Below are 26,461 nucleotides of genomic sequence, written 5' to 3' on the forward strand. Positions count from 1 at the left end.
TTGGCTCTCCTGTTAAAAGGCAACACACATGGTTAGAACCTTCCTTCTCTCTTTTTCCTGCCCTGAGCTTAAAGGTGACAGGTGGGACTGCAGCAATCATTTGGCCCTTTAGGGACAAAACTGAAAGAATTAGTGATTATGGGCTTAACATGTTTGGGCTGATGAACCTACTGCAACTGTCTGCCTCAGGTCTTGTTATGCAAGAAATATTAATTCCTATTTGTTTAAGCTATTCTTAGTTTAATATATTTCCTTGAGCTAAACACATTTCTAATTTCTATAGAGACAAATATGTAATAGGTAAGTATTGTGGAGATATGGGGGTAGACGGTGGGGCCACAGACTCCAAGGAGAGAGCTGGACAGAGAAGGGAGTGGTGGAGAGAAATGGAGCAGGTCATGTGAAGCCACATGAGAGGAAGATGGATTTAGCAATGAAGGAGTCCCTGGTGATTTGTGAGAGTGGTGTCCCCGGAATGGTGGTGGAGGAAAAGAGAGGCTGTGGAAGGATGAAGACTAATTGGGAAGTGCAGGAAGGGGTTGGTGTTTCAGACCGGGGGTCAGCAAACTGTGGCCCCCTGAGTATCTCCACCCTGCCACCTGTTTTTGCAAATGTTTTATGGGGACCCAGTTACACCTGTGCATTTCAGTGCTCCCCCCATGGCTGTTTTAGTGCTACCATGGCAGAGATGACTGGTTGAGGCAAAATACAGCCCAGAACCTAAAATATTTACTAACTGATCCTTAAAAAAGTAAAACGTTAAAAAGGGGTGCTGACCCCTGATTTAGACCATTTTTCTACATGCTTGTCAGTGCAAACAAAGGAACAAATGGCCAAGTAGCTAAAGGAAGACACAAGGTTACAGGTTTTGTTTTTAATTTTAAAGAGGACACAGCTGGCAGTGTAGCAGGAAGAAGCAAGCACTGCAGAGGGAGGGACTAACCCGCGGAGAACACAGAAGCGCTCCCAGAGCAAAGCAGGAGCATGAGGTGAGGGGTTCCCTGGTGACAAGGTGTCACAGGCTGCGCCTTCCCACTAGGGATGCTTACAACAGATTCATAGCAGGGCATGTGAGGGACAGATCTGCAAGAAGGTTCAGAGCCTACTCTCTGTAGACTGTCGAAAAAGCGAGCCCACAAAAAGGGGAGAGATCCTGCCAAATTATTTGGTCTCTGTGGGCCACAGTTACACCGTCAGTAAACTGAATTTTTATCTGGGGATCGGAAAGTCTAACCAATCAAGAATTGTAAAGCACTCTGCAACTATGCAATGTCACTGAAATACTTAATCATAGAACTCTCCTGCCACCAGGATGCTGCGAGTATGAGGACGCAGATGCTCTCATGGTGCCCGAGAGATGAAAAGCTCAGTACAGACATTAGGTCTTACTAACTACCATCATCACAAAAGGCAGGGAACAGGCATGGTGCACATGAACCATACAACTATACAAACCAGGCAGAATCAAAGTGCTTTTTAAGGAACAAAAACAGGTGAAAGACATAAAAATGGAAAGAGGTGGTGGTTCCCTTATTCCTCTAATCCGAGGAGAGAGCAGCAGGTATATGGTCATTTAAAGTTTTAGTTTTCAGCCTTTCTTCCTGCATTTTCACCAAAGAATCACAAAACATTAGAGCTAAATGAGTCCCTTCAATAACACTATTTCAAACCATTTCTTTTATAGATGATGAACATGAGACCCAGAGAAGGTGTGTTATCCAGCCAAGGGCCTAGAGCTGCCATAACCTACTCCAACCTATTTTCCTCACATCAGTGCCTGCACAGCCTTATTATTATATCTTATCTCATTGGGCTTCCCTGATGGCTGCATTTGCCCAAAGGGGCAAGGCAGCAGTAGGCCTCTTCATGGAGGGCCTGTAATCACCCTGGTATATTTGTGCTACCACATGACAGCAGGTGACCACATGACAATGGGGCACTGGGTGGGGTGTCTCTAAACAGGTAAGTCCCTAGGGTCAGTCCCTTAGAGAAATGGGAATCATCAGCCCCTGGGGACCCTCCAGTTCCTCTGGTATAGGCACTTTCTAGGGCAGGCACAAGTCAGGGGCCCTGCCAAGCCTGCTTCTGCGGAAACAGGCTCTTCAGCAACCACTTGGGTAAATAAGTGGGGTGAGGGAGTTTCAGATCAGCTTAAAGCTTCTGCCCTTCACTACTTAAATGACAAAAGTAGGCACCAACAAATAACACAAAGTCTTAACCTCTATTTTGAATGAAAAACTTGTTGCATTTATAGATAGGTCTCCTCAGGCAAGGAAACAAAAGCAAAAATAAACTATCAAGACTACAACAACAGAGCAGCCCCAGTGGCCCAGCGGTTTAGCGCTGCCTGCAGCCCGGGGCGTGATCCTGGAGTCCCGGGATCGAGTCCCGCATCGGGATCCCTGCATGGAGCCCGCTTCTCCCTCTGCCTGTGTCTCTGCCCCTCTCTCTGTGTGTCTCTATGAATAAAGTCTTTATATATATAAAAAAAAAAGACTACAACACATAAAGTTTTTTCATAGCAAAGGAAACCATCTACAAAATGAAAAGGCAACCTACAGAATGGAAGAACATATTCACAAATGTTATATCAAACAAGGGGTTAATATCCAAAATGTATAAAGTATTTATACAACTCAACACCAAAAAACCTCAAATAATCCAATTAAAAAATGGGCAAAGAACCTGAACAGACGTTTTTCCAAAGACATACAGATGGCCAAGAGACAAATGAAAAGATGCTCAACATCATTTAACATCAGAGGAATGCAAATCAAAACCATGATGAGATATCACTGCACACCTGTCAGAATAGCTTGAATCAAAAAGACAAGATACAAATATTAGTGAGGATGTGGGGAAAAGGAACTCTTGGTGCATTGTTGGTAGAAATGTAAACTGGTGCAGCCACTGTGGAAAACAGTATAGAGATTTCTCAAAAAATTAAAAATAGAACTACCTCATGATCCAGTAATTCCAGAACTGGGTATTTACCTCTCCAAAAATGAAAACACAAATTCAAGAAGTTATAGGTTATCCCTGTTTTTGTTGTAGCATTTTTAAAATATCAAGATATAGAAGCCAAGATGAATAAAGAAAATGTAATATACATGGTACAACAGAATACTACCCAGCCATAAAAAAGAATGAAAAAAAAGGATGCAATCTTGCCATTTACAACAACATGCATGGACCTAGAGGGTATAATGCCAAGTGAAATAAGTCAGAGAAGGATAAATATCATATCATTACACTTATATGGGGAATCTAAAAACCAAAACAAGCAAAGAAAAAGTAGAAACAACCCAAAAATGCAAAGAACAAACTGATGGTTGCTGGGGGGCAGGGGATAGGCAAAAGTGGTTAAGGGGAAGGGGACGTACAGGCTTCCAGAAGTATAGAATGTGTAAATCACATGGATAAAAGTCACAGCATAGGGAATACTGTCAATGGTACTGTAAAAGACATTGGATGGTAACAGATGGTAGCTACACGTGTGGTGAGCACAGCATGTATAAACTTGTCACTACATTGTACACCTGAAACTAATGTACATTGAGCATCAACTATGCTTCAGTTAAAAAAAAAGTTATTATAAAAACCTGCTGTTAAGCTTCTTAGGGTTATGAATCCCTTTCAAAATTGGAAGAAATAACTCTGTAGAAAAAGGTATATATTAGTAAATTTGACATACATTTCAAGAAGTCCATGGACCCCTTTCCATTTATGGACTCTTTGTGGGGGTGGTCCCTAGACCACACTACTAATTGCTCACCATCCATCCACCACAAAACTAAAAGTATACTAGCAGTGATTACCTCTAAGAGGTAAAGTCCTTCCAAGAGGACTTTTCTTTTTTTTTTTCCTTTTCTGTATTTTCCATGTTTTCTGTACTGACCATGTTTTGTCCAGCATATTTAGAAAAAAAAAAAAAGTGTTAAAGACTGAGTCTTAGAACAAAAAGTACACACCCCAAACTCTATTGTCTGCATCCACACATTAGCTTTTAAGTATCCCACAGGCCTTTAAAAAGTTCAGCCAAGGAACTACACAAATAATTTCTGTGTTACTGATCCTAATGCTGTTTATACTTTAATTAAGTCTAGGATATTGCAAGTAAAGGACTCGATGGAAAATTCCAAATCAATTTATATTATTCTAGATGCTTCCACAGAAATTCCCCCAACTGAGTACGTCTAAAGAAAATGTTCCATTAACTGTTTCAGTTAGCTAAAAATCTCTTTCTCTCATACTTACCCTTTACTTCTTTCAGATCTCCCATGGCGATTTGTCCAGCTCTATAACTACATCCTCCTAAATGTCAGTCTAAGCTGAAGAGAACCCAATAAAGATGCATTGTTCAGGAGGCAGGTTAGATCTAAATGAGATCAGAGGCAAAACACTCCATCCCTAAAAAGCAGCCATGGAAGGCATGCTCCAAATGAATAAACTACAGTGTAAGTTCAACTAGGACAAATGAATAAAGTCATCTTAGAGAGTTCTGGGGGAATATCTGGTATAAGACATAAGGAAGAATATGCCTCAGAAATTACTTCATTAAATAAGTAACATAATATGACATAACCTAAATGGTGTTCCAGTCAGGACAAGGCCTTCCTGCACACTTATCCTCCCATCCAGGTTCTGTGAACCGAGGTTTCCAAGCCAGGAACCTCCTTCTCTCAGGCAGAGACAGGAAAACACCAGAATCTGGCTTTCCCAAAAGTGGCCCGAAGCAGTTCTCCCTCAAGGGCTGACTTAAGCCTTATAAGGATCAGATAGGGCTATAACAATGTCAACAGGGCCAGGCTAGCATAGCTACACTGGAAGCAGGCTCTGTCCAATCAGCCAGTAAGAGTGTAAGAGATATACAGTGTTCTAGAATTCCCTTTTCTATTATGAACTGTGAGTGGAAACGGGGGTGGGGACTAAGTGAGCCCATGAGAAGCTGGAGTTCTGGCTGAACTGAGGTCCTGGAGAGAAACCTTAACTATCAATTACTGAACTGCCAGAGAAAGTGCTGCTGGCACAGCCCAGGGAAGGTGAGCCCCGCTGGCAGGGACTGAACATGCACACATACTGTGGGATGCCTGGCTGACCAGAGGAAGACTGCCACAGAGCTGCCTTCCATTACAAGGGCAGTCTGGCAGAGCAAACATGCCACATCCTTAGAGGCAGGTAACTCTGAGTTCAAATTCAGGCTCCGTGACTTGGTAGCTATGTGAGCTGGGACAAATTCTTTAACCTCCCTGGGCCTCAGTTTCCTCATCTATAACATGGAGATATCAATACCTACCTTGCAGGGTTATAATGATTAACTAAAATAAATTATATGACATGTGTTAATAAGCACTCATTAAATGGCAGGGTAAATTTTTGCCCCCTAGTCAAATCCATTTGCTACTCCTCAGACACAATGATTTTTCCAAAGCAGAGATCTGACCTTCCCAGTCCCTATTTAAAACGTTTCAATGGCACGTCTTTGCTCTCATAATAAAGAGCAAACTCCTCCTGGGTGGAAAGGAGAGACCAAAGTAATAGTATGAAGGTAGGAAATACAAAAGGAGTAAAAATGGATACTGCTATAAAAAAATCAAAGAACTCACAAAAAGGATATAAAATGACATATACTAAAAATGTGGGGAAGAGAGGAGAAAAGAATGGGTTCAAACTTAAATGATCATCAACTTCAAACAGACTGCTGTATGCGAAGAGTTTATATGCAAACCCAGTGGCAGTCATATATATAAAAAGCCACTGGTAAATATGCAAAGAATAAAGACCAAGAAATCCAAATATATCATTAAAGAAAATCAGCAAAACATCAAAGACAGAGAAAAAAAGATCAAAGAAAATCTTCAGAAAAAACCCACAATTAATAAAAGGGCAATGAACACATATCTATCAATAATTACTCTGAATGTAAATGCACTAAATGCTCCCATCAAAAGACACAGAGTGACAATAAAAAACCAAGATCTAACTATATGCTGGTATAAGAAACTCATTTTGTACCCAAAGACATCTGCAGATTGCCAGTGAGGGAATGGATAAACATCTATCATAGAAGTGGATGTCAAAAGAAAGCCAGAGTAGCAATACTTATATTGGACAAAACTGATTTTAAAACAAAGACTGGGCAGGCCAGGTGCCTCAGTGGTTTAGCGCCACCTTCAGCCCAGGGCCTGATCCTGGAGACCTGGGATCGAGTCCCATGTCAGGCTCCCTGCATGGAACCTGCTTCTCCCTCTGCCTGTGTCTCTGCCTCTCTCTCTCTGTGTCTCTCATGAATAAATAAATAAAATCTTAAAAAAAAAAAAAAAAAAAAAACAAAGACTGTAACAAGACACAAAGAAGGATGCTAAAATATTAATAAAGGTGACATTCCAACAAGAAGATATAACAATTGTAAATATTTATGCATCCAACAGAGGAACACTCAACTATATAGCAGTTAGTAACAAACATAAAGGAACTAATCAATAATAACACAATAACACATGGGGACTTTAACACCTCTCATCAATGGACAGATAATCTAAACAGAAAATCAATAAGCAAACAATGGCTTGGAATGACACACTGGAACAGATGGACTTAACAGATATATTCATAATATTCCATTCTAAAATAGCAGAATATACATTCTTTTCAAGTGCACACAGAACATTCTCTACAGTAGATGATGTATTAGCCCCCAAAACAAATCTCAACAAATTCAAGAAGATTGAAATCGGGGCGCCTGGGTGGCTCAGTTGGTTTAACATCTGCCTTTGTCTCAGGTCATGATCTCAGGGTCCCGGGACTGAGCCCTGCATAGTGACACTCCCTGTTATCAAGGAGTTTGTATCTCCCTCTCCTCTGCCCCTCCCCACCTGCACTTGTGCTCACTTTCTCTTAATAATAAAATCTTAAAAAAAAAAAAAAAGATCAAAATCATACCATGTACATCTTTGACCACAATGCTATGAATCTAGAAGTCAATCACAAGAAAAAATCAGGAGGTTAAATAACATGCTATTTAATAGTTTGAGGTTACATAACATGCTATTAAACAATGAATGGGTCAACCAGGAAATCAAACAAGAAATTAAGAAGTACATGGAAACAAAGGAAAATGAAAACACAATGGTCCAAAACCTCCAGGTTGCAACAAAAGTGGTTCTAAGAGGGAGATTTAAACAGCCCTACCGCAAGAAGCAAGAAAAATCTCAAATAAACAACCTATCATCCTTATATCCAAAGGAGCTAGGAAAAGAACAAAGGAAAAGTCTAAAACCAGAAGGAAGGAAATGATAAAGCGTAGAGCAGAAATAAATGATACAGAAAGTAAAAACCAATAAAACAGATCAATGAAACCAGGAGCCAGTTCTTTGAGGAAAAAAAAAAAATCAATAAAATTGACAAGCCTCCAGCCAGACTTGTCAGGAAAAAAAGAAAAAGAAATCAAATAAGCCATATGAGAGAGAAGAAATAACAACACCACAGAAATATAATCATAAGAGAATATTATGATTGAAAACTATATGCCAACAAAATGGACAACCAAGAATAAATGGATAAATTCCTAGAATATATAAACAACTAAAACTGAAAGAGGGAGAAATGGAAAATCTTAACAGACCAATAACAAGCAAAGAAACTGAATGCTAAAAAACTCCCCAAAATCAGAAGTCCAGGATCACACAGCTTCACAGGGGAATTCTACCAAACATTTAAAGAAGAGTTAATTCCTTTTTTTTTTTTTTTTTAAATTTTTATTTATTTATGATAGGAACACAGTGAGAGAGAGAGGCAGAGACACAGGCAGAGGGAGAAGCAGGCTCCATGCACCGGGAGCCTGACGTGGGATTCGATCCCGGATCTCCAGGATCGCGCCCTGGGCCAAAGGCAGGCGCCAAACCGCTGCGCCACCCAAGGATCCCGAAGAGTTAATTCCTATTCTTCTCAAACTATTCCAAAAAATAGAAAAGGAAAATTTCCAAATTCATTCTATGAGGCCAGCATTATCTTGATACCAAAACCAGATAAAGACACCACTAAAAAAAGAGAACTATATTCCTGATGAACATAGATGCAAAAATCCTCAACAAAATACTAGCAAACCAAATCCAACAAAACATTGAAAAAAAAAAATCCCACAATCAAGTAGAATTTACTCCAGGACTAAAAGGGTAGTTCAATATTCTCAAGTTAATCAATGTGATACATCACATTAATAAAAGAAAGGATAACAACCATATGATTATTTTAATAGATGCAGAAAAAGCATTTGACAAAGTACAGCAACATCCATTCATGATAAAAATCCTCAATAAAATAGGTTTATAGAGAATATACCTCTACATAATAAAGGACATATATGAAAAACCTACAGCTAGCATCATCCTTAATGGGGAAAAAGAGCTTTCCCCTAAGGTCAGGAATAAGACAAGGATGTCCACTCTCTCTCTCTCTCTCTCTCTCTTTTTTTTTATGGTCAATAGATTCTTTTTCCTTTTTTTGTATATATATTTTTTAAATGTTTTATTTATTCATGAGAGATACAGAGAGAGAGAGAGAGAGAAAGAGAGAGAGAGAGAGGCAGAGACACAGGCAGAGGGAGAAACAGGCTCCATGCAGGGAGCCTGACATGGGACTTGATCCCAGGTCTCCAGGATCACAACCTGGACTGAAGGTGGTGCTAAACCACTGAGCTACCAGGGCTGCTCTTTTTTTGTATATATATATTTTTATAGAAGTTCTATTTGCCAACCCAGTGCTCATCCGGTCAAGTGGCCCCCTCAGTGCCCGTCATCCAGTTACCCCATCCTCCCACCCACCTCCCCTTCTACTACCCATTGCTCGTTTCCCAGAGTTAGGAGTCTCTCATGTTCTGTCACCCTCTCTGATATTTCCCACTCATTTTTCTCCTTTCCCCTTTAATCCCTTTCACTATTTTTATATTCCCCGAATGAATGAAACCATATAGTGTTTGTCCTTCTCCGACTGACTTACTTCACTCAGCATAATACCCTCCAGTTCCATCCATGTTGAAGCAAATGGTGGGTATTCGTGGTTTCTAATAGCTGAGTAATATTCCATTGTGTATATAGACCACAGCTTCTTTATCCATTCATCTTTCGATGGACACCGAGGCTCCTTCCACAGTTTGGCTATTGTGGACATTGCTGCTATAAACATCGGGGTGCAGGTGTCCTGGTGTTTCACGGCATCTGTATCTTTGGGGTAAATCCCCAAGAGATTGGGGACCCAATTGCTGGTCATAGGGCAGATCTATTTTTAACTCTTTGAGGAACCTCCATACAGTTTTCCAGAGTGGCTGCACCAGTTCACATTCCCACCAACAGCGCAAGAGGGTTCCCCTTTCCCCACATCCTCTCCAACATTTGTTGTTTGCTGTCTTGTTAATTTTCACCATTCTCACTGGGGTGAGGTGGTATCTCATTGTGGTTTTGATTTGTATTTCCCTGATGGCAAGTGATGTGGAGCATTTTCTCATGTGCTTGTTGGCCATGTCTATGTCTTCCTCTGTGAAATTTCTGTTCATGTCTTTTGCCCATTTCATGATTGGATTGTTTGTTTCTTTGCTGTTGAGTTTAATAAGTTCTTTATAGATCTTGGATACTAACCTTTTCTCTGATATGTAACTTGCAAATATCTTCCCCCATTCTGTAGGTTGTCTTTTAGTTTTGTTGACTGTTTCTTTTGCTGTGCAGAAGCTTTTTATCTTGATTCAAGGCCCAATAGTTCATTTTTGCTTTTGTTTCCCTTGCCTTCATAGATGTATCTTGCAAGAAGTTGCTGTGGCCAAGGTCAAAAAGGGTGTTGCCTGTGTTGTCCTCTAGGATTTTGATGGAATCTTGTCTCACATTTAGATCTTTCACCCATTTTGAGTTTATCTTTGTGTATGGTGTAAGAGAGTGGTCTTGTTTCATTCTTCTGCACATGGCTGTCCAATTTTCCCAGCACCATTTACTGAAGAGTGTCCTTTTTCCAGTGGATAGTCTTTCCTGCTTTGTCGAATATTAGTTGACCATAGAGTTGAGGGCCCATTTCTGGGTTCTCTATTCTGTTCCATCGTTCTATGTGTCTGTTTTTGTGCGAATACCACACTGTCTTGATGATCACAGCTTTACAGCTTTGTATTACTAACTTGAAACCTGGCATTGTGATGCCTGTGGCTCTGGTTTTCTTTTTTAATATTTCCCTGGCTATTCGAGGTCTTTTCTGATTACACCCAAATCTTAAGATTTGTTCCAACTCTCTGAAGAAAAGTCCATGGTATTTTGATAGGGATTGCACTGAATGTGTAAACTGCCCTGGGTAGCACTGACATTTTCACAATATTAACTCTTCCAATCCATGAGCATGGAATATTTTTCCATCTCTTTGTTGTCTTCCTCAATTGCTTTCAGATGTGTTCTGTAGTTTTTAGGGTATAGATCCTTTACCTCTTTGGTTAGGTTTATTCCTAGGTATCTTATGCTTTTGAGTGCAATTGTAAATGGGACTGATTCCTTAATTTCTCTTTCTTCAGTCTACTGTTAGTCTATAGAAATGCCACTGATTTCTGGGCATTGATTTTGTATCCTGCCACACTGCCGAACTGCTGTATGAGTTCTAGCAATCTTGGAGTGGAGTCTTTTGGATTTTCTATGTATAGCATCATGTTGTCTGCGAAGAGGGAGAGTTTGACTTCTTCTTTGTCAATTTGAAGGCCTTTTATTTCTTTTTGTTGTCTGATTGCTGAGGCTAGGACTTCTAGTACTATGTTGAATAGCAGTGGTGAGAGTGGACATCCCTGTTGTGTTCCTGATCTTAGGGGAAAGGCTCTCAGTGTTTCCCCATTGAGAATGATATTTGCCATGGGCTTTTCATAAGATGACTTTTAAGATATTGAGGAATGTTCCCTCTATCCCTATACTCTGAAGAATTTTGATCAGGAATGGATGCTGTATTTTGTCAAATGCTTTCTCTGCATCTATTGAGAGGATCACATGGTTCTTGTTTTTTCTCTTGTTGATATGATCTATCATGTTGATTGCTTTACGAGTGTTGAACCAGTCTTGCATCCTGGGGATAAATCCCACTTGGTCCTGGTGAAAAATTTTCTTAATGTACTGTTGGATCCTATTGGCTAGTATCTTTTTTTAAAAAATATTTTATTTATTAATGAGAGACAGAGAGAGAGAGAGAGAGAGAGAGAGAGAGAGAGGCAGGGACACAGGCAGAGGGAGAAGCAGGCTCCATGCAGGGAGCCCGATGTGGGACTCGATCCCGGGTCTCCAGGATCGCACCCTGGGCTGAAGGCGGTGCTAACCCGCTGAGCCACTCGGGCTACCCTATTGGCTAGTATCTTGTTGAGAATTTTTGCATCTGTGTTTATCAGGGGTATTGGTCTATAATTCTCCTTTTTGGTGGGGTCTTTGTCTGGTTTTAGAATTAAGGTGATGCTGGCCTCATAAAACGAGTTTGAAGTATTCCATCTTTCGGAACAGCTTTAGTAGAATAGGTATTGTTTCTATCTTTCGGAACAGCTTTAGTAGAATAAGTATTGTTTCTTCTTTAAACGTTTGATAAAATTCCCCTGGGAAGCCATCTGGCCCTGGACTTTTGTGTCTTGGGAGGTTTTTGATGACTGCTTCAATTTCCTCCCTGGTTATTGGCCTGTTCAGGTTTTCTATTTCTTCCTGTTCCAGTTTTGGTAATTTGTGGTTTTCCAGAAATGCATCTATTTCTTCTAGATTGCCTAATTTATTGGTGTATATATTGGCATAATACGTTTTTAAAGGGATGTCCACTCTCCCCACTTTTATTCAACATAGAACTGGAAATACTAGCCACAGCACTCAGACAACAAAAAGAAAAGGCACTCAAATTGGTAAGGAAAAAGTCAAACTTTCACTATATACAGATAACATGACTCTCCATGTAAAATACCTGAAAGACTCCACCAAAAACTGCTAGAACTGATACATGAAATTAGTAATGTCATAGGACACAAAATCAATGTAGAGAATTCTGTTGCATTTCTATACACCATTAATGAACAGCAGAAAAAGAAATTAAGAATGTTTTCTTTCCATTTCCAATCCCATTTCCAATTGCATAAAAAACCTAGGAATAAACCTAGCCAACAAGGTGAAAGACCTGTGCTCTGAAAACTATAAAACACTGATGAAAGAGGGACACCTGGGTGGCTCAGTTAGGTATCTGATTTTTTATTATAGTTCAGGTCATGATCTCAGGTCCTGGGATTAAGCACTGTGTAGGGCTCTGTGCTCAGTGGGGTATCTGTTTGAGGATTCTCCCTCTCCCTTTTCCCCTTCCCCTGCTTGCACATGCTCTCTCTAAAATACATAAATAAATCTCTTTTTAAAAAAACAAAAACACTGACAAAAGAAATTGAAGACAATGGGGAAGATATTTCTTACCTCCGTATGACTGGAGGAACAAATACTGTTAAAATGTCTATGATGCCCAAAGCAATCTACAGATTGTTATCTCCATCAAAATACCAACAGCATTTTTCACAGAGCTAGAACAAACAATCCTAAAATTTGTATAACACCACAAAGGACCCCAAATAGCCAAAGCAGTTTTGGGGGGAAAAAAAAGAAAAAAAAAAGCAGAGTAGGAGGCATCAGAATTCTGGACTTCAAGTTATTATTACAAAGCTGTAGTAATCAAAACAGTATGGTACTGGCATATAAAAAAGACACACAGGGCAGCTCCGGTGGTGCAGCGGTTTAGTGGCGCCTGCAGCCCAGGGTGTGATCCTGGGGACCTAGGATCGAGTCCCACATCAGGCTCCTTGCATGGAGCCTGCTTCTCCCTCTGCCTGTGTCTCTCCCTCTCTATCGCTCATGAATAAATAAATTAATTAAAAATAAATAAATAAATAAAAAAGACACACAGATCAATAAAACAGAATAGAAAACCCAGAAATAAACCCTCACGTATATGGACAATCTTTGACAAAGCAGGAAATAATATCCAATATGAAAAAAATCTCTTCAACAAATGGTGCTGGGAAAGTGGATAGAGATGTGCAAAAGAAAAAAAGCTGGACAACTCTCTTATACCATACACAAAAATAAATTCAAAATGTATTAAGGACTAAAATGTGAGACATGAAACTATCAAAATCCTGGAAAAGAACACTGGGAGTAACTTCTCTGACATCAGCCAAAGCAAGTTTTTTTTTCTAGATAGGTCTCCTGAGGCAAGAGAAATAAAAGCAAAAATAAACTCTTGGGACTACATAAAAATAAAAAGCTTCTGCACAGCAAAGGAAACAATCAACAAAACTAAAAGGCAACCTACAGAATGGGAGAAAGTATTTGCAAATGACATATCTGAAGGGTTAGTATCCCAAATATATAAAGAACTTATAAAACTCAACATCCAAAAATCAAATAATACAATTATAAAATGGGCAGAAGACATGAAGAGACATTTTTCCAAGAAAAACATACAGATGTCCAACAGACATGTGAAAAGATGCTCATCATCACTTATCATCAGGGAAATGCAAATCAAAACTACAATGATATAACATCTTACACTTGTCAGAATAGCTAAAATCAGCAACACAAGAAGCACAGGTGATGCGATTTGGTGAGAATATGGAGAAAAGGGAACCCCTGGCACTGTTGGTAGAAACGCAAACTGGTACAGCCATTGTGGAAGATAGTATGGAGGTTCTTTGAAAAGTTAAAATTAGAGCTAGCCTAGTTCTAATCCAGCAATCGCACTATTGGGTATTTACCCAAAGAATACAAAAACAGTAATTCAAAGGAATACAAGCACCCCCATGTTCATATAACAGCATTATTTACATTAGCCAAGATATGGAAAGCAGCCCAAGTGTCCATCTACAGATGAACGGATAAAGAAGATGTGGCACGCATATCTGTCTATATACATAAAACATGTAAAATGGAATACTGCTCAGCCATAAAAAAAAGGACAAAATATTTCCATTTGCAAGGACATGGATGGACCTAGAGGGTATCATGCTAAGTGAAGTAATTCGGAGAAAGACGAATACCATATGATTTCACTTATATGTGAAATTTAAGAAAAACAAATGATCAAGGGGGGGGGGGGGGAGAAGAGAGACAAATCAAGAAACACTCTTAATTATAGAGAAAAAAACCTGATGGCTACCAGACGGGAAGAGGGAGGATAGGTTAAATGATGGGGTTTAAGGCATACCTGTGATGAGCACAGGGCACTGCATGGAAGTGTTTAATCACTGTGTTATTATACACCTGAAACTAATGTAACATTGTATATTAACTCACTGGAATTAAACTAAAAGCTTAGGGGTGCCTGGGTGGCTCAGTTAAGTGTCCAATTTTTTTTTTTTAAAGATTTCATTTATTTATTCATGAGAGACACAGAGAGAGCGAGAGGCAGAGACACAGGCAGAGGGAGAAGCAGGCTCCATGCAGGAAGCCCGACGTGGGACTAGATCCCGGGTCTCCAGAATCACGTCCTGGGCCAAAGGCAGGCGCTAAACCGCTGAGCCACCCAGGGATCCCCCATAAGTGTCCAACTCTTGATCTCAGCTCAAATCATGAACTCAGGGTTGGGAGATTGAGCCCCACGTACTTAGGATTCTCTTTCCCTTACCCCCCCCCCCAAAAAAAATGCTTAAAAAAAATAAAAAGCAAACTCCTGACCATCTAAGAAGCCTGTATGTGCTGATCCTTGCCAATCTCTTGTCCTTGGCTCTCCTATGCACCAGCCACAGGGACCTACTTTATGCTCTTGGAAAATTTAATCCTTCCCATTTCAAAACCTTCATACAGGCTAAAAGCCCCTTCTTCCCAGATCCCTCTGTCTGGTTAACAACTCCTCCTAACTTCTTTGGGAAAAACCTTTCTTAACCTCCAGACTAGGTTAGGTCTCCTGATCATGCTCCGTTTGCCTCTCACCAAAGAAAAACAATCTGCTTGGTAATTACACTCATAATGATCTTCACTATGTCTTAGACAGTAACATTCTGAGGTAAGGAACTGTTTTTTGATTGCCACCGAATCCCTGGGAATCAACACCAAGTACAATGCCTGGTTCCATTTTAGGAGCTTAAAACTTGTACTGAATAAATAAATACAAGTTCAGAGGAGGGTTGGGGAAACAGTAGCTATTAATCTAGTTAGTACTTCTCTGTAACACTTAGCACATCCTGCCCAGCATGCTTATTAATATTTAATATTTCCTTTCTTGCTGGATTTTTAGTTCTCTTTTGTACAACTCTGAATGTTCCACTGCCTCCAATGATAGTGGGGTTCAGAGAAGATGCTCCAGGCTGAGGAAATTGTATGGAATAGAAGGGAAGGTTAAGTGGCCCGAATAGAAAGAGAAGGGTGAACTCTACCTGGAGGGCAGCTGTGGCCAGAGGTAAGAACAGGTTTCTTGCCCTAATTTTTCCTTCTTAGGGGCATTGGAGTTGACCTCTCTTTGTGGGGATGGGAGGATTCAAAAGGACAACACTTACTTGTTCCCATGAAGAAATCATATGACGTTCAGCAGGTGGTTTTTCTATGATAGTCACCTCTGTCACACCTGGGGAAGATTCTGGAAGAGAAAAAGAGAACCATAGAGTTGCAATGGGCCTGCTCTCACATATTTCAATACTAGAGGCTGTTGATGAGTATCTAGGGAATATCAATCAGATTCCTCCGAACAGTATTTATGATTCCTGTGATAAAAACAGGAAGAACTGGTCAGTCCTTCACAGACACTCAGTCCCACAACCTAGGACCACACATTCAACCTGGTAGAAAGGGCACTGTAACACCCCCTACACTCAGTCACTGCTCAGCACTTCAGTTGTTGGAAAAAATCAGAGATTCAACATTCCTAGTGATTTCATACTGAACTTCTCACTTATGACATGGTCAAAAAGAAGGAATAGCACCAGAAGCTAGAAAGAGACATGGCAGGTTCTTCTCTTCCAGGTTTCAGAATAAGCGTGACACTATCAACCCTTTGGTTTTGGGCTTTTGGCCTCTAAAACTGTGAGAACAAGTCTGTTGTTCTGAGTTACATGGTTTGTGGTACATTTTATGGCAGCCCTAGCAAACTAATATAAATCCTATCTACTTTTCTGTGATACTATGCAGATTATTCCCATTGACACGGCTCTGTTTTAGGACATGGTCACTGCAAGTGTATATGCAAATTAAAGCCACAAACTCTGTGCTTTGATCCATCCTTAGCATACCACCAGAGGACCCTCTCCATACCTAGGCTTGTTTCCTATCTGATCTATTCGGTTCTCCATGTGATTTCTGGAGGATAAGGCCCTTCTATATCTGCCTGGTCTTATCTTCTTCCACTCAGGAAACTGAAACACCCTTTTTTCCAGGTGTTTCAGCTTCCTCATTGTCTCCACCTGTGTGCCACACCCCTCCAGAACTAAATCTATACTCATCTTTGATTATGCTGTATTCCTTTCCCATTATAATATATACCCAAATGTGTCCATGTGTCTCATCTACCCAAATCCTACCTAGACTTCAAGACTATGCTAAAGTTCTACCTCCTTCATGAAACCATTTCAGATGACTCTAGTTCACCATGATCTCTGCTCTTCCCGATATCTGAACCCATCACATGCAGGGTTGGGGCCACATATGTTTATACTTAATTATATTCTTTTTTTTTTTTTTTAAGATTTTGTTTATTCATGAGAGACCAGAGAGAGAGAGAGAGGGGCAGAGACACAGGCAGAGGGAGAAGCAGGCTCCATGCAGGGGGCCTGACATGGGACTCGATCCCGGATCTCCAGGATCACACCCTGGGCTGAAGGTGGCGCTAAACAGCTGAGCCACCCAGGCTGCCCCTCTATTTTGAACAATATTTTGGTTATTTACCATAAATAAATACTGTAAACAGGGAATGTATTGAAAATACTTTTTTAAATCTCTAAGAATAAAGCAAAGACTTCTAATCTAGTTTAACGTATAAAATGGTTCCTAGACCCAATCCCTCCAACATTTTTGTGGGGAGGCTTCCCCATACCAATAAGCAATTCTCGGATATCATGGTGTCCTACAAGGGGACAGATTATGAGTTCAGTCTCTAAGACTGCTACCCTCCCCACTTCAGACATCAGATACAAGTCTATGTTTTCACATGTGCTTCCTACCAACCTGCTACAGATTGGGGGTTCTCAAGATCCCCTCTCCTTGTACTTCAGATACTAGTCAAAAGCCCAGGCTATCACCCGTAGTTCTGACTGCCTATAAATCAGGAGGTTAAGACTACCTCCTCAGGCTCCATTAATTTGCAGGAGTGGTGCACAGAATTCAGAGAAACAGTTTACTTACTTGATTACTGATTTATTATAAAAGAATATAACACAGGGATAGCCAGATGGAAGAGATGCTTAGAACAAGGTATGTGGCTATCATAAATAAAAAAAAAAAAAAAAAAAAAAAAAAAAAAAGAACAAGGTATGTGGGAAGGGACACAAAGCTTCCATGCCCACTCCAGGCAGGCCACTCTCCCCACATCTCCATGTGTTCACCAACCTGGAAATTTTTGGGTTTTTATGAAACTTCATTACATAGGCACGACTGATTAAATCATTGACCACTGAGGACTGATTCAGCCCTTCAGATCCTCTTCCTTTCCTAAAGGTCAGGGGACCGGACTGAAAGTACCAACCCTCTAATCACTTAGTTGGATCCACTGGCAACCAGCCCTCATCCTTAAGTGCTTTCCAAAAGTCACCTCATTAACATAATGGATCTTTACTACTTTCAACACTTGGGAAATTCCAAGGGTTTGGGGAGCTGTGAGCCAGGAACTGTGGACTAAGACAAAATACACAGTTGACCCTTGAACAGTATGGATTTGAACTGCATGGGTCCATCTGAACACCTTTTTCCCAATAAATACAGTACTGTAAATGTATTTTCTTTTTCTTATAATTTTCTTAATATTTTTTTCTCTATTTCATTATGGTAATACAGAATACAATACATACAACATACAAAATAATGTGTTAATCAACTTTATGTCAGTAAGATTTCTGGTCAACAGACTATTAGTTACATTTTGGGGGAATTAAAAGTCATATACAGATTTTCTACTGCACTGTTGGTGGGGGGCAGTTAGCAGCCCTAATCCTGCTTTGTTCAAGAGTCAGCTGACATCTGAGTGAGCAAATACATATTTCTTATAAGTCAGAATATCACAATGTGGTTCACTGATTCTATAATCATGTTAGTGTCCTTTCTATGCATCATAAAATTTCCTTCAAGTTGTCACAAAGTTCAGATCTTGAGATGTAGCAAAAGCCCAAGATAGAAGGCAAAGTATTCTGGATTCCACATATTCTAATCTTGGTTTATACATTCACTAGTTGTGAGACCTGAGATGAGTCTTCACTTTTCTTAGCATTCAGAGACACAATAATTACATTTCCCTGATAAAGGAAGCAGAAGCAGCAAAGGTAAAGGTGCTTTGGAAAAGTAAAAAAGTATACTCAATTTTTTTTTTTCTGCCTTCTGTTCAATGTTCTAAGATATTGGGAACCATGGTACTATGGTGGAAAAACACCATGATGGAATGCCTGGGTGGCTCAGTCAGTTAAGTGTGTGCCTTCTGCTCAGGTCATGATCCCGGGGATTCTGGGATCCAGCCCTGCATTGGGCTCCATGCTCAGTGGAGAGGCTGCTTCACCTTTTCTCTCTCTCCCTGCTTGTGCTCTCTCTCAAAACAACAAAAATCTTAAAAAACAAAAACAAAAACAAAAACAAAAAAAACCCAAAACCAAACAAACACCATGAGCTTCAAGCTGTTAGACTTGGGCTAAGTCCTTGCTACTCCCTTGACTAGTTAGGATGGAAGATGCTGTCCATGTCTTCAGGGTTCCATGTGGCATTGTTCCACCAAAGCTAAGACAGTGAATAGTAAATGTTATTCACATTTTATAGAAAGGACATTCAGGTTGAGGGGCTAGGTCACTCCAAGTAGCTAGGCTGACTCCAAACATGCGTCTACTTAAGAGTTTATGTCTGTCCTTCAGCAAAGCCCTCTAGCAACTATCCTATGCAAATATAGAGCTTAGGTTCAATCAGTCTTAGCTGCCTACTATATCCACTGTTGTAGGACAGAACAATACAGAATTCTTTGTCAATGATCCACCCGGTTGCATAATGATGTCATCTGACTACATCCACAGGGCAGTCTAGTATCTAGCGTTGCTGAAGGACACACAATATAAGTACCGGACATTAAGCTTTTGGTTGCCAACCCTTCCATTTCAAATACATCCATCTTAAATAAACAAATTGCCAGTCTGTGACACAGCTACTAGCTAAACAACGAGGAACCAGGTCACCGCATCTGTGAAGTTCTCCTTTTTAAAAGCCCTGAGTAACTTGGGGAACTGTTTGATGGCTTGACTGACCCCTGCTTTTCCCCCTCCTGCACCTGAATTCCCACGTTTAAGTTATACATTCACCAAAAAAGAGTGGTTCTGTGAAACCCTAGCCACCCCATCCTTGGATACTAATAAAGCAGAGACTCCGGTCTGTTCCTCTTCTCCCTCAAGTGGCTGTGGGGCCCTCAGGCATGGCATGCACCCTCTTGGACTTTTGAGTAATATATCCTTTTTTAAAAGTTCCCTGATGGTTGTTACTGAGGTGCATCTTGCAATCACTGTAAGAACCACAAGGGCCAGCCCAGCCCAGCTACAACATTGGCTCCAGTCAGGAATATATCTGTGGGGGCTCATCACCAACTACATATGCTCAGGTGAGTGCCTCAGGCTTTCCTAGCCAATAGCATCACTGTCAATAGGCTGAGATGGAAAAGTGCACAACAGTTCCGTGCATAATAGGCCCATGTGTAGGGGCTACAGGCTCATACAAAACTGTTGTGATGCTACTACAGATAAAGCTGCACAATGGAATAAACAACATTGAGTTTAAAATGGAATCAGGAGGTTAGAAGGGGGAGCCCAAGTGCTGTAGCACTCTATCAATTGCATACCTCAACAGGAAGAGAGTTACCTTGCATTCCCAACAGGTAAAGCCTGCTTTACCACTTCAGCAGGAGGAAGAAAGAATTTCTCCTTGCCCAGCAACAACTCAGACAAATGAGAAACCACCATCACCCTGCACTCTCACTTTCCTCCAACAGACCTCCTTCAAAGCAACCCCTCCCAACTCCCTCCTTTTTCTCTATAAAGTAATGTGTCTTATCTTTGATTTCTGGACTCACCTATTGTTTGCCAGAGGTTGTGTGTCCAGAATTGCAATTCTCTGTTATCCCCTCCCCCCAAAAAACAACTAAAAAAACAAACACACAAACAAACAAAAAACACAAAAAACCACCAACTATTGTGCTGATAAAATAACTGGCTATTTTACTTTTAGGGCTAACAAGGACAGATGACACTTTGAACACATTCAAGACAGGTCAACTGGTCAACGTGCTGCCTTTAAAAACCTTCCTATAATAAACTGTTTAGGAAGTACTAACTGTAGGGACTTCGTTACCCAATATAAACAGCAGTGGTAGGGAGGGGGTACTGGGGATGAAGAAGGGGAGATAGAAAATAAGTCTCATTTGTATAATGCTCTATTTCAGGGAATTGGTATAAATTATCTTTTAATCTTTCAATGAAGCAGGTATCATTACTTTTTTTTTTTTTTTTAAAGATAAGAAACCGGTTGAGAGACATTAAATAATTTCATAGAACTGAATCTCTAACCACAACTGCAACACCAAGCCTAATTAGCTTTTTCTACTATATTCTCTTAGTAGTTAATTCTGACGGGGATGGGAAGTAGCTTTCCTCACACCAAGCAATTCTTAGACATCAATTCAACCCAATTCTGGCACCATCTATCCAGAGACAGCATCCACAAGCTAAATGCTCAATCCCACAAAACTGTCCTCCACTTAAGATGCTAATTCCAAAGCCAAGTTGTTAATTGTGCTTCTGACTGGCTATAAATAAGAGGTTCCTCCTTACTGAAACCCTCCTTTGGTTCAATTACTTTGCTAAGGTGACTCACAGAACTTAAGACACCTACTTTCTTAACAGATTACAAAGGATATTATAAATCAATAGTCAGATAAAAAGATGTATTGGGCAAGGTCCCAAACAAAGCAGCTTCTGTCCTCCTGGGTTTGGGGCCCAGCACAGTGACACATGGAAGTGTTCTGGTTCATCAACCTAGAAGCTCCCCAGACTTGCTTCTTTTGCATTTTCATGAAGGCTTCATTATAGAGGCACAATTGATTAAGTTATCAACCACTGGCAATTCATTCAACCTCTAGCTCCACTCCCTTCCTAAGAAATCAGGAAATAGGACTAAAAGTTCCAACTCTCTAATCACAGTGATTGTTCAGGCAACCAATCCGCAACCTGGTTACCTAGGAGGTTTCCAAAGGTACGTCAATAGAACAAAAGACACTTTTTATGACTTATCACTTAGGAACTCCCAAAGATTTTGGAAGGTCTGTGCCAGAACCAGAAAGGAAGACCAAATATGTATTTCTTATTATAAATCACAATATCACAGATAACCAAAAGCATTGTGAAGATGTTTGGAAAGCAAGAGCAGGAACAAGTTGTCCTTGGTCTATTAAGATGTCACAGGAGAAATAATAACTGACTAGGCCTAGCCATCCCCACTCTCCTGCCTCTGGGACCAATGACAAGTATTTGTGACCAGCCTGGCTGGAATAATCTGTATGGCAGAGTAGGAAATGAAATATTAAATGAACCTATGAAACTCAGGTCTTTAGTCTCAGCGCGCTGCACTCTACATAATTGTATGACATGCTACAGATGAAAACTCTGTGGTAACTTACTCCAAAGTTGGGTGCTATCAATTCCTTTCTTCCCTGCCTTCCCAAAACAGTTCTCCATTGAGAGGGGGAGTCTATTTCTCCACCTTCTTGAATTTGAGGTTGGCCTGTGATGGCTTTGAGTAATAATAAAATATGGCAAGGAGATGCTGTGCCAGTTTTGTACTTAGGAAACCTGAGTTTCCTCTTCCTCTGTGCCCTGAGCCATCATACACTGAATCCAAGCTACTTTTCTGAAGAAAATGTTGAGAAACACTGAGAAGCCAGACATGAATGAAAGCCATCTTGGATTTCCAGCCTAGCTGAGGTATCAGATAATTCCAGTCCCAGCTCTATTTAATTGCAACCACTTGAGAAACCCAAAATGAGAACCCTCCCAGCTGAGCCCAGTCAACTGACAGAACTGGGAGAAACAGTAAATTTCTATTTAAATCCACTATGTTTTGGGGTGGTTTGCCACCCAGCAATAGATAACTGGGACATACACCCCAGTAGAAAACAAATCTCTGGGATCCCTGGGTGGCGCAGCGGTTTAGCGCCTGCCTTTGGCCCAGGGTGCGATCCTGGAGACCCAGGATCGAATCCCACGTCGGTGGGTGCATGGAGCCTGCTTCTCCCTCTGCCCATGTCTCTGCCTCTCTCTCTCTCTCTCTGTGTGTGTGACTGTCATAAATAAATAAAAATTAAAAAAAAATTAAAAAAAAAAAGAAAACAAATCTCTGATGTATTTAATGAGAACCTTCTATGTCCTCAGCTTGGGAGAATTGTGGAGGCCGAGAAAATTAAGGCCATTCCACTTTAAGTTCAGCGTTAGCACAAGTACAGCCATCCCAGGCCCCTGTGAATAAAAGCTGAAATTTACCTTGCTTCAGTTACAGGAAAAAACAGCTTACAGCTCAATGCCCTTTAAAGCCCCATATCAGGGATCCCTGGGTGGCGCAGCGGTTTGGCGCTTGTCTTTGGCCCAGGGCGCGATCCTGGAGACCCGGGATCGAATCCCACATCAGGCTCCCGGTGCATGGAGCCTGCTTCTCCCTCTGCCTGTGTCTCTGCCTCTCTCTCTCTCTCTCTGTGACTATCATAAATAAATAAAAATTAAAAAAAAAAAATTTAAAAAAAAAATAAAATAAAAAATAAAGCCCCATATCAGAATGTAAACAGAACTTGAGAAATTCCTCCACCCCTTCTGGAGGTTCCCTAGACCAGCCCATAAAACTAAGCTGAAACCCATCTCGGGGTCCAAGTCCCTGCTCCGCTGTGTCGGGTATACTTGGACCCAAGCTCAAGCTTGTAAATAAACCCTCGTGTGTTTGCATCGGTGTCGGCTCCTTGGTGGTTTCTCGGATTAGCAATCTTGGGCACAACAAAAATCATTGCCAGAGATAAGGAATTTAAGTAGGAGACACAACCTCAAGAAATATTGCACAAACACTACAAACATGAAAAAAAAGTGAAAATTTCAAGATAATATATATGTGAAACTGAGTAATACAGATCCTAAGGGCCTCAGGAGTTAAAGGTAGAGGGAGGTAGATAAAGACTGAAAAAGTGACAGAAAATGATCAGATTCAGTTGATCTGGGCCTTTAAAGGTTAATGGGCCATTCCTGCAGACTGGCTCACTGAAAACCTACTCCTGCTCCCTTCTACTGTGCATTCCTGTATTTTAGAGACTGGACAGATAAAGACTACATTTCCCAGACTCCACTGCAGCGAGGCTCCCTCAGACTAATATTTCTGCATGGAAACTCACTCTCATACAGCTTGGAAGGAGCAGGAGAAAGGGTAAGTGGGGAAGATTAGATCTTCTTACAAGCATAGCTGCAAAGGTGTTTGGATCTCATGGTGTTGAGAGCTGTGACAGAAGCAATGGCATTTCATAAGCCTGCAGCTTCCTTAGCATACCAGCCATAGGTACTTCCCACTCAGCATCTTCTTTCTGCAGTGTGGTCCTCAACCTGCAGGCTGCTCCTTTTAGTGCTGCCAGTGATTTTGTGGTCTGTTTCTTCATTGATCCATTGCTGCTTTAAGATTTAGAAAAGTCTAGCCTTAAATTAGCTAGTGTACTCTATGGTCTGCAACCAAGAACTTTGACACATACAGTGTGCATTTGTGGGTTCAGAAGTGACTTTTCAGAACAGGCAGATGTGCACAGGTCAGAGAAAGAGGTCATTTACATGACCTAAAAATAGTGGCCATAGAGCTAAAGTACGAGAATCTGGAATCCAAGATGTGACATTAATGGTCTTTAAGAGCCAGAGGGGGAAAAATGGAGATATCTCTGTGATTAGGTAAGAACATTCAGAGAATAATTGAAGAAAACTAATCTATTGCATAAATCAAAGAATTAGATAAGGACATACTAGAAACCATAGTTTGAAGGCAGGATAGTGGGGGACTAGGGGGGTGGGATAAACTGCATAGGAAAGAGTTGACATAGCCAACCTGAGGTAAACATTTTTAGAAGCACCAGCTTGTAGGGTTCAACTTTGGCTGAACCTGGAAATTTGACCTTTGGATGTGTTCTGTATTGACAAAGTGATTTTGCCCATCTTTGGCTATACTACTATGCAACTACAAAGATACATCTGCTATCTTTCTAGGAGTCTAAAATTTCATTAGCTGTGCCTGATGGTTTTACCTATTTGACCAGCCCCCACTTAAGCCCCTGGAATTTGAGTCTTAAGCAGACTTCTCTGAGCGTAAACACTGCATGTATTATTGCTGCATTTCATTGCTTAGGGAAGCAGTGTATTGTATGGGACCACTGACATGAGGGAAAATTTCAGAAGCCTATGCATGGATTCCTCTAGACTCCATCTGATACATCTTTATACCTTGCAAATTAATGTAATTCAGTATAGCTGGGAGTCCTGTTTCTGAGTCCTTCTAGAGAATCACTGAATGTGCACACGGTTGTGGAACGCCAGAAATATGTCTCCCTCTCTTCATTTTTAACATCTATGAACTAGTTGCTTTAGGCATATTTTTGGCCTAAACAGTTGGTTTTTCAGAGCTAGGTTTAAAATCTTTTCCTATTACTAGGTGACTTAAAGCCCATTCATATTTATTGTTATGGTCTTAACTTTGCATTATGTTATTATACTTACTATCTTTCCCCCCTTTTTAGATGTATATCATTTGATTTTTAAAATACTTGGGGGAATGTATTAAGTTTTCTATGGCTACATGATAAATTACAATTAATCAGCAGATTCAAACAACCACCAGTTTTAGGTCATAGTTCTGTAGCTCAGAAATATGGCACAGCCCGAGTAGGATTTTTTCTGGGGCTAAAATCGATTTACATTCCTATCTTTACACGTGGTATGCTGACTGCTTAGGTGTCAGCTGTTGTGTTTTCATGTAGAGCTCCAGGCATTTTCCAAGTTCATTCCTGCATAATTCAATTCCTTGTTGTTGTAGGACTGAAGTCTCCTTCCTTTAGCTTGCTGTTAGCTGGGGTCACTTTCAGTTTCCAGGGGCATTTGCATTCCTTGTCATGTATTCCTATCCATTTTCAAGCCCGGAATTCATAAGAAATCCTTTTCATGCTTCAAACCTTTCTGACTTCCCCTTTCATTAATAGCTTGTTTTAAAGGGCTTATGTGATTATATCAGGCTCATTTGGATAATTGCCTGTGTGTAATCTCAGGTGTGATATATCATCAATTTCATAGTCCTGGGCATTAAGGCAGGGTATTTTTGAGGGATGTTTCTAGATTTCCTCCCCCAGCTTGTTTTTTTTTTTTTTTTTTTAAGATTTTTATTTTAAGTAATCTCTACACCCAATGTGGGACTTGAACTCACAACACCTAGATTAGGAGTCAGATGCTTCAGCAACTGAGCCAGCCAGGCGCCCCTAGCTTTTCTTTTATTAAAAAACCAACGGCAAACCAACAACACCTTTTTTGAGATGTAATTCCCATACCTAAAGCCCACCCTCTTAAAGTGTGTAATTCAGTGGTTTTCAATATATTCAGAGTTGTGCATCCGTACCCCCAAAAAAGTAACTTTGTGTCTTCTAGCAGTCACTCCCCATTCCTCACTCTCACCCTTCTGAGGCAACCACTAATCTACTTTGAGTCTATAGATTTGCCTCTTCTAGACATTTCACATAAATGGAATTACACATATGCCTTTCTAATTGGCTTCTATCACTTAGTTTTCAAAATTCATCCCTATTGCAGCATGTATCAATACTTCATTTTTATGGCTAAATAAATTTCTATTGTATGGATATACCACATCTTATATATCTATTCTTCAGTTGATTGACATTTAAATTGTTTCCTCTTTTGACTGTTATAAATAATGTAGCTAAACATATTACTGTGCAAGTTTTGAGTGTAAATAAGATTTCATTTTCTTGAGTTCACATCTAGAAGTGGAATTGCTAGGACATATGGTAACAGTATATTTAACTTTTTGAAGAAGTGCCAAACTTTTCCAAAGCAGTAGTGCCATTTTACATTTCCACCAGCAGTGCATGTGGATTCCAATTTTTCCATAACCTTGTAAACACTTATGTCAGTCTTTTTGATTATGGCCACCCAAATGGATGTTAAGTAGTATGTGACTGTGGTTTTGATTTCAATTTCCCCAAAGAA

General features: G+C 40.4%; 1 protein-coding gene across 4 annotated transcripts in view; it reads right to left on the reverse strand.

The window, feature by feature from the left end:
• TPGS2 (tubulin polyglutamylase complex subunit 2) overlaps positions 1 to 26,461 on the reverse strand; it is a 69,671-nt gene that overhangs the window by 38,148 nt on the left and 5,062 nt on the right. For all 4 annotated transcript variants that reach the window (XM_041743627.1, XM_041743651.1, XM_041743634.1 and 1 more), the window contains exon 2: positions 15,512 to 15,591. In XM_041743627.1, the coding sequence (XP_041599561.1) occupies positions 15,512 to 15,591 (80 nt within the window). The remainder of the gene's footprint in view (positions 1 to 15,511; positions 15,592 to 26,461) is intronic.

The sequence above is a fragment of the Vulpes lagopus genome, chromosome 1 (assembly GCF_018345385.1).
Source record: "Vulpes lagopus strain Blue_001 chromosome 1, ASM1834538v1, whole genome shotgun sequence".
NCBI classification, from domain to species: domain Eukaryota; kingdom Metazoa; phylum Chordata; class Mammalia; order Carnivora; family Canidae; genus Vulpes; species Vulpes lagopus.